General features: G+C 42.6%; 2 protein-coding genes across 6 annotated transcripts in view; one reads left to right on the top strand and one right to left on the bottom strand.

Moving 5' to 3' along the window:
- Nucleotides 1-17,037, bottom strand: part of SPATA9 (spermatogenesis associated 9) — a 46,121-nt gene that overhangs the window by 19,467 nt on the left and 9,617 nt on the right. The gene's annotated exons all lie outside the window — the stretch shown is intronic.
- On the top strand, nucleotides 165-16,048 carry RFESD (Rieske Fe-S domain containing). 5 transcript variants are annotated; one of them, XM_077347644.1, is made up of 5 exons: nucleotides 268-291; nucleotides 11,005-11,049; nucleotides 12,094-12,271; nucleotides 12,365-12,399; nucleotides 14,561-16,048. In XM_077347644.1, the coding sequence occupies exons 1-5, from the start codon at nucleotides 283-285 to the stop codon at nucleotides 14,813-14,815; spliced, it is 522 nt and encodes a 173-aa protein (XP_077203759.1). In that variant the 5' UTR covers nucleotides 268-282; the 3' UTR covers nucleotides 14,816-16,048. The 5 variants fall into 5 exon arrangements, with proteins under 5 accessions (XP_077203761.1, XP_077203759.1, XP_077203757.1 ...); XM_077347642.1 differs by lacking the exon at nucleotides 268-291 and adding an exon at nucleotides 4,776-5,022; XM_077347645.1 differs by lacking the exon at nucleotides 268-291 and adding an exon at nucleotides 4,817-5,022 and having other exon boundaries at nucleotides 11,009-11,049.

A 17,037-nucleotide genomic window follows, 5' to 3' on the forward strand; every position in this document is an offset into this window, starting at 1 on the left:
GATGTCTAATAAGTCATAACCAATGGCTGAAGTATAGCAACTATTATGCAAACGGATAACTACGTTTTCACAGGCTTCCGAATGACCAAAAAAGATCCCTAAGTCACTGTAAGGAAGGATGGCAATCATGTGACACATTTCCTCCAATAGTATTGTACATTTTCTTCCGCATGTGGTATTTCGATGGGACAACTTGCGGAAATGCTTCCTGCACTTACCGAGTAGCAGTGGTACCTCAGTTGAACGGTGTCAACCAAAGAGTTGCAAACGAGAGGAGACGAGATGGAACCGGTTTGTATTAATTTAAAAACTACTAATTATTTCTTCGCTCTTGTCCCTACATCCCTACGCAACGCATGTACAAAAAGGAAGTGCAGCGCAAGGCTTTTTGGGAGTTGTAGTCTTTGGGCACAGGACAACAGGAAACGTTGGGTCTTGCGCGCTCATGCTTAAAGGGCATATGTGACGACTGCCACCTGGTGGGCGTCGAAGATTATTACTCTAGTGAGTTGTGGATTCCTTTTCGGGCGCAATGTTTTTCTAAGCCCAGTGGCCGGGGAGGGGCTCGAAGCTGAGATTCCTTCAATTGAAACTCCTCATTGCAATTGGATCCCGGCTTGTGCGTTTATGGGAACAACTTGCCCACCTTGGGCATGGGAGGTCCTTGAAAAGTGCTGCAATTATATTAATGTTGTGCCCTTTGTTGATTGCTGGGAATGGGTGGAGTTTGATGACTGGCTACACTGACTGAGCCGCTCGGTTTTCTGTGTTTTACAATTCTGGGTTACAAAAATGTGTATTCTTTGATTTATATTATTCCAGTTGCAATGGTGGCTGGTGAATTTTAGAACTGGTGAGCCAGCAGTTAGGGTTAGGGATAGGGTTGTATTATTTCCAATCTGCAGACCCACTTTGGTTAATAAACCTTGCCAGCCTGTAAGGCCTGTGTGGCAGCTAAGAATTTGAGTTGTGAGCCAAGAAGTTTCAGTTTTGATATCTGGACTGCAGCAACACACAAAAAAAAAGCTGGTCATGTTCCAAACTCTATGTTAACCACCTTTTGAATCTTCAGTGTGATGGCCAAGACCATCTTATCTCAGCCATACACTTACTCATTGTGAGGCCGTAAGAAATGCTGTATTATGTGTTAGATCTGGGTTCAGTAATACCTTATAGACATTTTCTAGATATAAGCCTCGGAGAGTCATAGCTCTCTTTCCTCAGATAGCTTTTCACCACCCACCAGCTCTTCCATTGTAGACCAATATTGCTACCCTCTGGAATTGTATTCCTAGCCAATATACTATGTGTCAGAGTGTTCACAGTATTTGATTAGAACATATTGTTCTTGTAATATCTACATTCGCCTTAAGCAATTAAGTTACAACTCTACTTTTTAAACATATATTTCTAATTAAGGAATACTTGAAATAGACTCAAAGATAGGCAACACAAAGGCAGGCAGGCTCACTGCTCTTGCAAAATCCTGGCAGTGTGTGAGAAGGAGTGGACAGTAGAGATTTGTAAAGAAGATAGTTGGGAATCCATGAGGGATAAATACTGCAGAATCACCCTGTTCTAGACTCAAAGTCTGGAGGTGGGATTGCTATCTGAGTCCTCTGATATGGGGAGAGAGGGCTCCCTAGTTTCCAACGTAACACCCCACCAAGACTATTAAAGCTGCAGAGGGACAGACATTCAGCTTAAGAGGTAGAAGGAAAGATGGGCTGGGAGCCCTAAATGGCAACATGAACAGCAGATGGCTTGTTTTCCTTCCTTCCAATGACCACCTAGTGCAATCAGATTTTGAGTCTATTCAGTGCTCTTTAGCTTACAGTGTTCCATAGCGGCATGCATGCTGCTTTCCAAAGCAGTATTTTTCTGTATGTCTGGTGTGTTCCCCCCAGGAATACAGAAACAGATCCTTTCTCTGGGTGGGGCACAGGGATATCCACTTGCCTGTTAGAGGGAAGAGAAATAAACAGGCAATTTGGGTGAAGCCTGGCAGCATAACTTTGGGTTAAATCTTGGCAAAAGGTAATAGGTACTATATTCTCAGGCTAGAGCTGCAGACGCTAATTTATTTAATTGGCGGATTAATCAACTAAAGCTTTCTAAGAAGTTTAATGCCTTCCTTCCTTTTTACTAATCTGTGGAGTGGATATTGAGGGGCACACAGCTATGAAACTTACACAGGATTTACCTCACTGAGGGCTTTCGTTTGTTTTTTCCTCCCTATGATACTTGAATGAGAAAAGGAAGCTCAAAATAGTTTTTTCTTTAGGTTAATATGTTGTAGTATGTATTTTATATTTCAGGGTAAGACCATTTAGGTATGTCTTTTGGATGACATAATATTGATGCATCTATGTGTGTACACATACAGTCCATAGGGCCCAAACTAATAAGTCTCTCATTTTACAAAAAGAAAGTCTCCCAACAGAGAGACGGAGCTGGTGATAGAAAACCTCCTCACACAACATTGTGGGTACAGAAGAGGAATGTGGAGGCTAAGAAGAGCATTTATATTATACACATAGTGTGTTCCCCCATGTAATTTGCATTGGTCTTTGTATTTAATTAACTATTACAATGCTTCCACTTGCAGAAATTATTTTAGACTTATTAATAACTTTATTTACAAAATGTATGTGTTGTTTTTCTTCCCAGTTAGGGCCACCAAGTCAGCAAACAGATTAAACATAACTTTATATATTTTCAAATATTTTCTAAATTTTTAAATTTATTTTAGAATTTTTAAATTTGTTTGTTTTACTGTTTTTCCTTTGCCTTTTTTTACTGAGACACAGCCATCAGTTTTCTTCTTGGATTTTTACAAAGCTACTTAGCTTATTATTTTAAGTTTGCTATCTACACTAGGTGGTTTTCAATTTTTCAAATGTGTGTACAAGAAAGTGAGCCCAAGTCAGTGAGAAGTACACTCATTTTTCCCCTTTTGTTAAAAATTGGGAATCTTTGAGTGAGCGAGAGTTCTTGGCACGCAGCATCGCAGTGGAGATGGCCTCACAGAGCAGAGAAGGAGCTGAGCACTACATGATTTCTTTCTCTGTCCATTTATGTATTCTGAACACAGCCTACTATGGATGCTGTGCCAGCATGTTCACTTCCAGCCAGTTCTTTCCTTGTATATCACAAACAGTCTTGACTTGTTCCCAGCCAGGAGGCTGCTTGGTAATAGGTAGGGTGACTCACAGGAAGAATAAAGACTGGGAAACAGGCATTAATCAGATTAGCTAGAGATGCTGGCAAATGTCCCCAGCTTGCCTTCTCCCTATGCTGCTGATGCCCTCCAAAGTGATGCAGATAAAGCACAGGCAAGAAAACAAGTTAGCCTTTCAGTAGCTAGCTTTCCATAAAGTTATTAAATATTGGCATTATAACACATTTGGATTGGATGAATTAACATGTTCCATTTTTAATTATCTTTTTAAATCACATATGTATCACATAAATGTATATTATTTGCTGCAGGTGTTTGGTACAGAACTCTGTTATGTGGGCAGTCAGATTCCAACTGATTTCAAGCAAACTAACTAGGGTTCTTTGTTGTAGATTTTCTGAAAACTGCATAGGGAAAATGGTATATGCCCTTCCAGCACAAGTCCCATTCATTTCACTGAGGTCTTGGTTGCAAAACATTTGTGATTCTGAGTTTAATGGGTAAAAGTATCACTTCTTTGGGGTGAATGGAAGACCTTGCAACCTCGTGATGGATTGAGTCAGTCTTACTGAATTCAATGGTATTTAAACCCAATTAAGTGTGTTCAGCCCAGACTAGCCTGATCTTGTTGGATCTCAGTTATGAAGCAGGGTCAGCCCTGGCTTGTATTTGGATGGGAGATCTCCAAGAAATACCAGGGTCGTGACACGGAGGAAGGCAATGTCAATCCACCTATGAAAGTCCTTTACCTAGAAATCCCTGCAGGGTCACCATAAGTCAGCTGTAACGACAGCAGTTTCCATCAAGTATGTAAGATTATAACCCCTGCATGAGAAGAACTGGTAACAGTTCTCAGATGTGCAGTTAACATCATCAAGTTTTAATTGGTGTTTTGTACTTACAAAAAGGGAATGGGTGGAAGTAGCGATCTCCAGCCTGTGGGCCGTGGACCACATGTGGTCCTTCAGCTAATTGGAGGTGGGCCCCGAAGGACGCCTTCTCCCCCCCCCCGGCCCTTTACTTCATCCCCCCCCCGGCCCTTTACAACACACTTCATTGTTGTGGCGTGTCTGTATCTTATTTTGAAGGGATGTTTAAACATTACCATAGCGATCAGAGAGCGTTAGGGCAGTGGTTGAGAGTAGAGGAGTAAACTACCCCCCCCACCGGGCCTCAGTAAAAGGCTTTGAGTGGTCTCCGGTGAGTGGTCCCCGGTGATAAAAAGGTTGGGCACATGGTTTCTGCATTAGGCAGAATGCCCTCCCCCCCAACCCCATTCAACTTTAACAGTAATGACATAGACTAGATCAGTTCATGCACAAGACATACAACCGTTCTTTGATTCATTGTCATAGTAACAATATGGTGTTATAACTGTACCATATTTAACATTTGGTTTAAGAATTATGGGTCTGAAATATGAACATTATAATTAATGTTCATGTAATTTTGATGCAAAAAGCTCAATTGCTGGAGAAGGCAGGGATTCAGGGAAAAGTCATTGCAAAACTTGTAGGACGTAAAAGGTCCTTGTTATCAGGCCAGTTGCAGCCCTGCTCCTAGCCTCTTATCAGCATTATCACCATGTTGACTCTGCCTTTTCCTACAGTTCACGTCACTGTATGCAGCCTCAAAAAATATTCTGTCCCTCAGTAAAGAGCTGGTGCATAGAAATGCATACAGAGGGGCTCTAAAGATTACAAACTTCACCTGACAAAGCCTTTCATGGTCTCCCTCTTGTATATTAAGTGATGATCCAACTTTCTACGTGGCTTGCTGTGCCACCTTGGTGGGCTATTATTCTGATGTCTCTTGGAGTGTGGCTACTGTTTATCAATCAGGTATGTTTTTTTTCTAAATGGGCAAGTAGTAGATTTCAGCATCCCGTGTAGATCAACTTCAGGTTCACGGTTTGATATATTAAACTGGTTTTTGAATTCAGTACTTGTAATTGCATTAAAATAGCTTTAAAAATGCCATAGCTCTAATAACATGCATATTATGAACAGCAGCAAGTGTTGGGCTTGAACAGATTCAAGTGTTGGTCTGACGCAGCATGATACATTGGCAAGATATTGCCACATTTATTATTTTGTCTTATATTAGCATTTTCACATTTCAGAGGCTGTAGTCCAATGCACAAAACTCATTGGGACAGAAACTGGAATGTATTGGCACTGAGAGGGAAGAAACATGTAGACCTAGAAATTATGTAGATCCAGAAACTGTATTTCTGGGATTGTAGCTTTATTTCCCATTTTCATTTTCTTGTGTAATATGGATCTATTTTTAAAACTTTGGTTTCATGATACTTTAACAAGGTTTTTAAATGCCAGATTTTATTTTAGTTATTATATTTCTTCCTTATATTATATATTTTATATATAATGCTATTTAATCTATTATAAATACAAATTGTTTGATAAATAAAACCGAACAGCCATGAAGCGAGGCCATGGCTCAATGGCAGAGCATCTGCCTGGCACATAGAAGCTTCCAGGTTCAATTCTTGGCATCTCCAGTTAAGAGAATCCAATAGTAGGGGATGTGAAATATCTTTACCTAAAATTCTGGACACCTGCTACCAATCCGAGTAGACAGTACTGACCCTGATGGGCCAGTGGTCTGACTTTATTACACGGCAACTTCATATGTTCCAGTCAGCAGCCTCTGTTCTTGTCAGTGGAGCTTAGGTAGTTTCTGTACATATTCTGTGGAAGTGAATAGCAGTGATTGCATAGCAGGAATTGTGGTTTTTTTTAATCATTTTGCATCTTGTCTTGCTGTTTACTGTTAAACAGTGTCTAAGAACTAGTTTGCAAGATGAGAAGCGCTCATTAGATTAGGCTGACTGTAAATTTGTGTGGAATAATGTTAGGAATCAGGATGTAGGCATCTTTAATGAGGCCTACTGAAGGAGGATTAATTCAGTGTCTTGTTGTGTAGCTGTCAGGCCAGAACGTAGGGTACAAGACTCACACTGAAGGACAAACAGAGCAGTACTTGACAATCAAAGCTATAGCCAAAGCCTAGGAATATCCACAAGACCTGGAACAAGGCCGGGAGAGCTGGACCCAGGCAGCAGGGTGCTGTCCATATTGAATCACAGGCTGATTTCACAAGGAAGGCATAGTCCTATCCTTTCTTGTAGCAGGTTAGGTTCCTAGAGTGCTGTGCTTCCTTCCAAGAGTGGCGTGATCTTGAGTTGCTAGGTCTGCACTTTGTCACCTGGTTTGGGCTTTGGTCCTGGGGCAGTCTCTGTGGGCAGTGGGGGGGGGGGGCGGTCTACCCACAGGGTTCCTGATCTGCCTCTTCCCCAGTGGAAGTACTCAGCATCCTGAAATCTGTTGATTTTGGATATTGCCTTTCTTCCATAAAGGGACTAAAGGCAGTACAGTTTCCCATCTAGACAGTGCCTAGACCTTGACCCCTATAGCAATGGTCCCCAACCTTTTTATCACCGGGGACCGGTCAACGCTTGACAATTTTATTGAGGCTCAGTGGGGGAGGTAGTCTTTTGCCAAGGGACATCACTGCTGCTGCCTGAGCCCCTGTTCTGCTTGCTTTCCTGCTGGTGCCCCTGACTTTCCACCAACCACTGGGGGCACTGCCAGCAGCAGCTGCACAATGCCACACCGAGGGGAGCCCCAGCCATGGTGGCCGCCGGAGAGCATTAAAGGTGAGCCGGCGGCAGAGTGGCAGGGCAGTCCCCGAGGCAGTAGCCAGGGAGGAAGATGAGGATCCACAGCCTGGTACCGACTGATCCACAGACTGGTACCAGTCCCCGCACCGAGGGTTGGGGACAGCTGCCCTATAGCTTCAGTAATTGCATATGACCATATCTTGGTCTGGTTTTAGACTGGCATTCCAGGATCCGGGATTTCCTTTCCTCAGAGAAGCCTTTCTACATTGATTTATTTATGGAGGATCCTTTCTGCACATTTAAAAAACAGAAGCCTTATGTGTTGCAGATGATTTTGCATACAGTTTGCACACTGTCAGCTAGAATTGTTGGTTCTTATTGCTACCATTGTGAGCACCATAGGAAGCCCTAGAATTCACTCAGCAATGAATGGGAAAGATCATGAGCAGCAAGCAAGGTGCCTCTTTGACTCCTTATCTGTTATTAACAAATAATGATGAACTTCTAACGAACATTTCAAGGAACTCAGAGCACAGCTTGAGGCGTGGATAGGGATCAAGTTTGGGCTAAGTAAGTTGAATTATCTGAGATGGGTGGTGAGATCAGCAAGGCAAGAAGCAGATGGTTGAAAGGGAGGTTACTAAGAAACGTGCAGCCCATTCCAAAGGCAGGCACACTTATATCCTTCCAAGATAAAATTATATATAATTAATTAGCAAAGTACCTTGGGTTGCAGAGTGTATTCTTGTTTGATTTTTTAAATTATTATTTAAATTTATTTCCCGCCACTCCCAAAAATGGCTCGTAGTGGGTTACAAATTGTCCCCAATAAAACCCCATTAAAACAATACGGAACATATAAGTACAATAAAACCAAAACAAGCAAAACATGGTGGATTTATTCAATTCTCCAGTCCCCCCTAGACACATCTAAATAAGGGAATAGAGAGAAATGGCCATCGATGACATACATCCCTTCTTTCCATTAGCACCCTTAAGGCATCTAACAAAACAATTATTGCACAAAGTAGTTCAATACAAATATCAAGTATTAATGTTGAGAAATGCCCTCTACTAGAATTCCCCCAGTATTTCAACCACTTGTTTATTTATTTGTGTATTTATTTATTTATAGTCTACCTTTCTCAAAGAAATTTGAGTATTTATTAGAACAGAGATGAATATATTAGTACTACAACCTGTAACTATCATACATTAGTTGAATGGTTTTCTCACAATTTTTAAAGTCTGTTCTACGACTGCATTTTTAATTAAAAGCTTATGAACTAGAATTTAGTTGAGTCATGACTGCAGAAGCCTCTTGATACTTTCATGCCCACAAATTGTACTACTTTTAGATTTCTCTGCAGCTAAATTAGGGTTTGTACTCCCAACCCTGTTTGTGTGTGTGTGGGGGGGGGGGTAGATCTTATATACTGCACAATCTACCTGTATCTCTCAGATTAATTGGTTTCAGCATAAAGTTATGTAAGAGAGATGTTTGCAGCAACATAAGAAAACAAGGATCATGGCATCCGGCCCTCTCAATTCCTGGCAAATAGATGGGGAAGAAATGGAGATAGTGACAGATTTTATTTTCCTGGGCTCCAAGATCACTGCAGATGGGGACTGCAGCAAAGAAATTAAAAGACGCTTGCTCCTGGGGAGGAAAGCTATGGCAAATCTAGACACCATCCTAAAAAGCAGAGACATCACCTTGCCAACAAAAGTGCGTTTAGTCAAGGCTATGGTATTCCCAGTTGCAATGTATGGCTGCGAAAGTTGGACCATAAGGAAGGCCGAGCGTCAAAGAATTGAGGCTTTTGAACTCTGGTGCTGGAGAAGAGTCTTGCGAGTCCCTTGGACTGCAAGGCGAACAAACCGGTCAGTCCTAGAGGAGATCAGCCCTGACTGCTCTTTAGAAGGCCAGATCCTGAAGATGAAACTCAAATACTTTGGCCACCTCATGAGAAGGAAGGACTCCCTGGAGAAGAGCCTAATGCTGGGAGCGATCGAGGGCAAAAGAAGAAGGGAACGACAGAGAATGAGGTGGCTGGATGGAGTCACTGAAGCAGTAGGTGCAAACTTAAATGGACTCCGGGGAATGGTAGAGGACAGGAAGGCCTGGAGGATCATTGTCCATGGGGTCGCGATGGGTCGGACACGACTTCGCACATAACAACAACAACAACAAAGTACTAAAAACATTTTGTAGTATTTACATAATTACAATATTTTAGGGAAAATAACATTGAACATGTTCCTAGATAGCAATTAATTTGTGGATTTCTTGTTTCTTGAAGTCTCCCAACAAGAGTTCTTAGTTACTGTTTGCCTTAAAATGAGTCATTTGTATTGATCAGTCATAGCCTTTATTCCCGAGATGAGTCCAGAGCATGCAATAGACCAGATTTATTAATCTGCTACTTGTGTAGGAGCTCCTGATCATTTGCAGGGATCCTCCATTTTCTTCAGTGATGAACACTACTTTGTGCACAGTACAGGAAGGTTCATAGAGAAGAGCCTTCTCCATTAAAATGAATGGGAAAGCCTGCACAATGAGTGCTCTGGAACTCACTGGAGAGTTCTGTGTTCATGCTTGTGCACAGAAAGTTCTGGGTTAGGGGCAAGTCAGTTTTTTCCCCTAAAAGACACAATCCCCGGTCCATTGCTCAGATGTGCTACTGAAAATAGTACCACGTCAAGTGACTGGAATATGGACAGGAAGCTAATTGGCTTGAAAAGCTAATGAATGAACAAAGCCCTCAAACATCATGAAAAGAGTTACTACTCTCCCGAGTCTGCTTAGAGTGTACTGCACGAGTCTGAAATTAGTGGTGTGTTCTAACTGGAGTCTCGGCAAAAGAATGGGCAAGATTCAACAACAAGAACACCATTTCCAGAGAGAGCTGTTTTTTTTTTAAAAAAAAACCATGTAACCTGAACTGGTCTGTCACAATGTGGCTGGGTGGGTGCAGGAGATACCAAAATTCCCTTGCCTCTTAATTGCTAAAGACAGTGTAGGTTTCCTTTTTCAGTGGTTAGGCTGAGTGGTTCATGCCAGTATTAGTTTTACTTGTTCAGGGAAACAATCAGTCCTCATCTGCTACCACTTACTTTGGCTACTGGGGAAGGTACAAGGTTACTGACAACAATCAGGAATCCTCAAACAAAGACTTCCCCACCCCAAGAAAACCCCTTTATCACCACCACCCCCCACTCAAACACATGATTTGCCATAGTTCCTGGGCCCTGCTCAGGAACCACTTTTCATCATAATAGTTCTGTTGTGGAAGGTAGGATGGAAGTTGGCATGATTTCTTTGAAATAAACAATTCCTTGTAAATATATTGGCAGTTCAGTTGTTGATTCCCTAGTGATTCCCAATGATGTTTGGGCTGTCACCCCCTTGACTCCCAGGCCACATGTCTAGTGCCCCCCCCATACAAACACATACCTCTTTCCTGGTGTTAGGTTTACTGCAGATTCAAAACATACTATATTGCCAACACTTCTTTTTTGGTTGCTGTACAGCAGCCATATTTTAGTCTGGAAAAAATGTGTAACTCCTTTGTAAAAGTCATTTGTAAAAGCTGTTGGGGAGAAAGATGGATGGGCAAAGAAAGAATGAATCAAGCAATGGAAAATACCATGGCCAGGAGCAAGCAGGAGAAGGTTTTTCCAGCCTCCCCAAAATTGACACTTTGGGGGAAGGGTTGTCAACCCTGAGTTAAGAAATGCCTAGAGATCTGGGGAGGAGCCTGGGAATGACAGAGACTGAGGAGGTGAAGGAGCTCAGCAGGAATATGATCCCATCCAGTTCACCTTCTGAAGTTATCATTTTCTTCAGGAAGCTAAGCAGGGTTGGCCCTGGTCACCAATGGAATGGGAGACCACCAAGGAAGTTCAGGGTCACTACTACCCAGTGACAGACAATGGCAAGCCATCTCAGAATGTCTCTCACTAGGAAAACAGAGCCACAGCAGGAAAAATCATACTGCCATCCTCCTAGTGCCCCAAATTCCTCACTGCCCCCCTGTAACTTTCTACACACTCCGAGGGGGTGTACTGCCCACTTTGGGAACCCCCACTTTGACACATGCATGGTATGTCTAGAGTTTGTTTTTTGCTGTATTCCTTAAAACTGAATATATTACTATATTTTTTTTCTTTCTGCTAGTCAGGCATGCTGCTTCAGATATTTTCATGGAACAAGGGCATAAAGGTAACATTGTCATAAGAGAAAACATCAAGGTTATATATAGATATCTATTGACCCATTTATCTTTCTGTGCAGGGCCAAATTTAACAGCAGGCAGGGCTGGGGCTTGAGCTGCATCTGTCACAGGTTAACTACATAGGCATCCACATAGATATAGGAGTAGGATTAACATTCCGAGGCTTTCACCTACTGCAGCTCTGTTCAATATTCGTTATCCCAGTGTTGGTGCACATTCCATTTTATTTTTTGTACATTTCACTTGTTTTTTAAAAGAGGGGGGTATAATCTATAAATTCAGAGGAAGCATTTATTTCGAATGTGTTTATAAATGGCATGGATAAATACATATTTACAGGTTCTAGATTGCAAACATATCAAATGGCAGGAACAAACCATATTGAATAACGATGCTGTGAAGTTGACTGTGAATGTAATAAAAATTAGGTATTCAAAGGTTGAATAAATAGAGGACTACAAAGACATCCCTTGCCTCGATCACCATTTAGTCCAAGGCCTTGTTCCTATAAATTAGGCCTGCATAATTTGTGACCCACCAAGTTGCTCAGCCAGTCAGCCACTGGGTGGCTTGATAAAGAGCCAGCTTGGTGTAATGGTTAGGAGTGATCTGGCAAGCTAGGTTTGATTCCACACTCCCCCACATGCAGCGAGCTGGGTGACCTTGGACTCCCCATGGCACTGATAAAGCTGTTCTGACCAAGCAGTAATATCAGGGCTCTCTCAGCCTCACCCACCTCACAGGGTGTCTGTTGTGGGGAGAGGAAAGGGAAGGCGAATGTAAGCCGCTTTGAGCCTCCTTCGGGTAGGGAAAAGCAGCATATAAGAACCAGCTCTTCTTCTAAACTTCTAAAGCACTGACAATTCTTCATTTTATTTGGTGAGTTATGTTTAACTTGCAGAATCACACATAGTAGATGCCTTCTATAAATGCTAATCATGGCATCACCACAGCTTTCTCACGGTCAAAGTGCTAACATTTTAAATCATCATATTAACTTCTTATGCAAGACTTTTTTTTCTTGCTTGCAGAAGATGAATGACGGCAGCAGTATTGAAATATCTAATAAGAAAGACGCTGACAAACTTGTCTGTATCGGCAGAGAAGAAGACCTTAAAAAACGAAGGACAACGGCTCGAATCAATGGCAGAGAAGTTGTTGTTTTGTACAATGATGGACAGTTTTATGCTATGGATTGTCGATGTTATCGTAAGAATATTGCTAAGGTTTCTTGATGTTCTCACGACAATTTAAAATTTACCTTTGTGGTAACATTAATTCCATGTTCTGTTCTTTTAATAGATGCAGGAGGCCCTTTACATCTTGGGGAAATAGAGGTATGTAAGTGCAGCACAGCTTCGTTTCATTAAGACTGTAAGCCTGATAACCAAAACCTTCAGACATAAGAGGATGCTATATCAGGCTATGGTGACACAGGAATGAGATAATTGAACATTCTGTGTAACCTAATAGATTCAGCCTATTTGAATTGAAGGAAATGTGTGGGCATTTTTAACTACTGATGTGCTGGATTAATGCAGCTCTTCAAGTGGGACTGAGAACCTCCTCTTTCTCCTTGAAATGATTAGAGAGAGAATGAAGTGTACAGGTAAGAAATGCAGATCTCCATTCCTTTCCTTTCCCCTGAACATTGCAGAAAGTGGGTGGAAAGAGAAACTAAGGACGTGCCTGACTTTCCCTTTCTTCCTGTAGTGAGAAGGGGGAACAGGACCAGAGTCCTGGGCCTTTGTTTCCCTCGTGCAGCCCAGTTTTTTCTTTTTTTACATGATGAAGACAGCAGGTGGGGTTATTAAGGCTCAAGGGCATGTCAAGGGCAGATTTTCATACCTAAGTTACTGGCAAAAATAGGTATTATCCCCACCTTCTGAAATAAGTTTAGATATGTCTTAAATTACAGTTTTAAGTTACTCCTTGATTTTGAGGGGAGTTTAAGGAAAGAGGTGAAGTACTGGTTGATCAGCTGCTGCCCATATGCACATTATTTAACGTCTTTATGCGCCCTCTGGCCCAGCTGGTGCAGAGTTTTGGACTGGGTTGCCACCAGTACGCTGATGACACCCAGCTCTATCTCCTCATGGACGGCCGCCCGGACTCTCCCCCGGAACCATTTGCCAGATGTTTGGAAGCGGTGACAGAATGGTTTGAGCAGAGTCGTCTGAAACTCAACCCCTCCAAGACGGAGGTCCTGTGGCTGGGACGCAGGGGGCAGGATCAGGAAGCGCACTTGCCCACCCTGGGAGGGGCGCGTCTTACCATCGCGTCCCAGGCCAGGAATTTGGGCGTGATCATTGATGCCTCCCTAACTTTGGAGGCGCAGATCAAAAGAGTAGCAGGCCAGGCATTCTTCCAACTTCGCCAGGCCCGACTACTAGCGCCCTACTTGTCCCCCGAACACCTGGCCACGGTGATCCATGCAACGGTCACCTCCAGAATAGATTTCTGTAACTCGCTCTACGCGGGCCTTCCCTTGTCCTTGATCCGGAAACTTCAGTTAGTGTAGAACGCAGCTGCCAGGGTCCTCACTGGCACACCTTGGAGGGCCCATATCCAGCCAGTGCTGAGGCAGCTGCACTGGTTGCCAATTGCTGCCCGGATCCGGTTCAAGGTTTGGTTTTAACCTTCAAGGCTTTACGCGAGTTGGGACCCACATACCTGAGGGACCGCTTATCGCCCTATGCCCCCCGTAGAGCTTTACGTTCTGCGGGAGAAAATCTATTGGTCGTCCCCGGCCCTAGGGAAGCACGCCTGGCCTCAACCAGGGCCAGGGCCTTCTCGGTCCTGGCCCCTGCCTGGTGGAATGAGCTCCCGGGAGAGCTGCGGGCCCTGCGGGATCTTCCATCGTTCCGCAGGGCCTGCAAGACGGAGCTCTTCCGCCAGGTTTACGGTTGAGACCAGGCTTAACATCTACGCCCCCCCAGGACCTGAGGATTGGGATTAGACACGAGTACCATCAGTATCCCCTCTCCACTTGCTAGGGGAGGAATGGGTAGTTGATTAGCCGCTCTTGCCAGGTAGTCATTAACTATTGACATGTTAATTGGCTTTAATGTATTTTATGGGGGTTTTATACTGTTGTAACCCGCCACGAGCCGCAAGGGAGTGGTGGGAAATAAATTCAATAATAATAATAATAATAATACTTGTTTGTTTCAGACTGCACTCATACCCTACAGTTTTACAGCTGCAAATTCCCGACTTGTGCTCTGTTAATGGTTCTCTAGTTGTCCTCCTAGAGGTCAAGCCAGGGCCAGCATCAGCATGCCCTGAGATGGGTCAGTTATCAGGGCCCAGCATTCCTGGTGGTGCCCACTGCTGCTAAACCCCCATGTCTGCATTTAGTGAATATTCATTTTTTTAAAAACTTAAACCTGGAAGCTAGTACTCTTGTTGTAGTATGGAAAATTACATATTGGGTCTCTGGTGTATAAGTTTGTCTGATGTTTCTAACACAGTAGTTTTTCCTCCTTGTCTCTGTAGGACATCAATGGACAGGCATGCATTGTTTGTCCCTGGCACAAGTACAAAATAACATTGGCAACAGGTGAGGGATTGTATCAAGCAATAAACCCCAGAGAGCCGTCCGTGATTCCCAAGTGGCGATCAAAAGGAGTAAAACAAAGGACTCATCATGTGACTGTGGATAAGGGAAACGTTTATGTGACTCTTTCCGATATGGCTGACAGTATAGATTCTGATTACTATGCTGAAAAGAGTATAAATTCTTCTCTTTAAAAATAGCTTTTCCTGTGTTTTGTAGTAAATGTTATGAAAGTAAAATGTTTAATTTTCTATCATCCTTTCTAAAGAAATACACAATTTCTGGGATGATATGACATTGAGTTATGCTTAGTAAGCGACTATTTCTAAAAGGCTTTGAAGAGAGGTCTGTTGAGAAGACAATCTAAGCATAGTGTGGGCACAGTGTACTGACACCCATCCCTCAGAGTACTGATGACCTTTAGAAAGAATAGGTTAGTCTGGCTAAGGTCTGCTTAAAATTACAAACTTTTAAATGTGGCTCCCTTAGGGAATATAACATGCTTTAAAAAGTATTTTGATATCACAATATTATTAATGTAATCAGAGGTAACTATTTTTCTTTGTAAGAATACAATCTTTTCATTATGATTAGAAGACTTTGATTCTTTTTGTTTAACTTTACCTAAATGATTGCCAGATTAATTTATGAAATTATCAGTGAGAGGCTGCAATCCGCCATCCTTCGCCGTTTATTGGGCCTCCCCAAATGCATCTATGCCCTCACAATATACTTGGAGGCTGGCGTTACCCAACTGGCCACTCTAGCCTGGCTCTATATCTTTAAATACTGGCTCCACCTGAACTTTAGAGCCCAAGCTGGGAGTCTTGTCTACCTTATGCTGTCTAATAAGTTTATATCACCCTGGTTCGTGAAGATTAACAACAAACTAAAGTCTATAGGCCTGTCTACTGAGCTTTTAGAAAACCTTGAAGAGAACCAAGCTTACAATATCATCAGGCAACGAATCAGAACATTATCGCTGGAGCATGTAGAACATGCTCTCCCATCTTTTTTGAAATCTATCCGGAGTACTTTACATCTTTAAAATTGCCTTCCTTGAAGCGATTTTTTATGCTAGCAAGGCTGAACCTCCTACCAATAGCAGTGACTAAAGGTTGGTACGCTAAAATCCAATAAGTCCTGCAAAGAAACCCAAGTCAGTGGAACACGTTCTCCTCTTTTGTGAACAACATAACCACCTCAGAGAACGATACATATTTCCTCTCGTGGGGATGAGCAAGACTCACAGTCCTGCAACAATAGTGCCCTTTCTTTTATCGGATCATAACCCTCAAATAACTGAAGGCATTGCAAAATTCCTTCACAGGATTTTCTCCAAGTGATCTGGGATCTGAACCACCTTGTCTTTTACATAGATGTTTTATTATGATTATGCCAATAAAGGTATTTTATTTGATTTGAAATTATCAGTGTCATCCTAAGCAGAGTTCTACCCTACTACCACCAATGAAACAAATGGGCTTGGAATGGGATAACTCTGTTTAGGATTGTACTGCAAGTCGAACAGTTACTTATGGTTTTCATAAACAAAAAGCTGGATTCTTGCTACATGCCTGACACTCACACTGATTTATATTGCTGCAAAACAACCACCCAGTCTTGAGAGCCCAGCAAACAGCAAAAGTCTAGCTACTTTCTTTTGCTCCCCCACAAAAGCCTCACTCAAGGGACTTACCTGGAAGTGACAGCAGCCACTCTGAGGTCAAACAGACCCTGCAGAAGGTATATCCAGAACAAGCTGGGTTTGTCTAGCTTCTGTCCCAGCAGGTGAGGAGAGGTAACCCATTTGTGCATGTGGCTATACAAACGTAATAGATCACTCCAGAGAGAGGGTGCTGTTTGAAGTAATTGAGAAAGGTGTGTGTATGTGATGCTCTATCTAATGCAGGAATAAACGGATGATCCAGAGAGGCAGAAATGGACATTTCAGGTTGGGAAAATGGTGCAGGGAGAGACCTTAAACCCACACTCTCATCCTCTCATGATAATTAAATGGAAAAGAACTCTGGGAATTCTGTTCTGGATATTTTCAGCATTTCATCTAATTTAGCACTGTGTCATAATCTTAACGTGAAGTACCAACATGTGATGGCACTCAATGTGGGAGACATAACAGTTGGACACCCCTTGCTATGTTACAGCAGCGCAGTCACATGCAGTCACACATGACTGGTAACTGCTGGAACAGTGGGCAAGGTAAAGTAATTCAAATGTTGAGGCCAATGACGAGCTTTTCAGTAGCAGCCATGTGGGATCTGTTGGCCTTCTGCTAAGGAAGAATCTCTCTCCTTTCCTAGCTGCAAACAGAGCCTCTTTCTTCCAGTGTTCAGAGCCTGTTTGTAATCAACAAAGCCCCTTTCACACATAAGCTTTGGATAAGCTTGGCAGTTAC

This window comes from Paroedura picta, chromosome 7, assembly GCF_049243985.1.
Source record: "Paroedura picta isolate Pp20150507F chromosome 7, Ppicta_v3.0, whole genome shotgun sequence".
In the NCBI taxonomy this organism is placed as follows: domain Eukaryota; kingdom Metazoa; phylum Chordata; class Lepidosauria; order Squamata; family Gekkonidae; genus Paroedura; species Paroedura picta.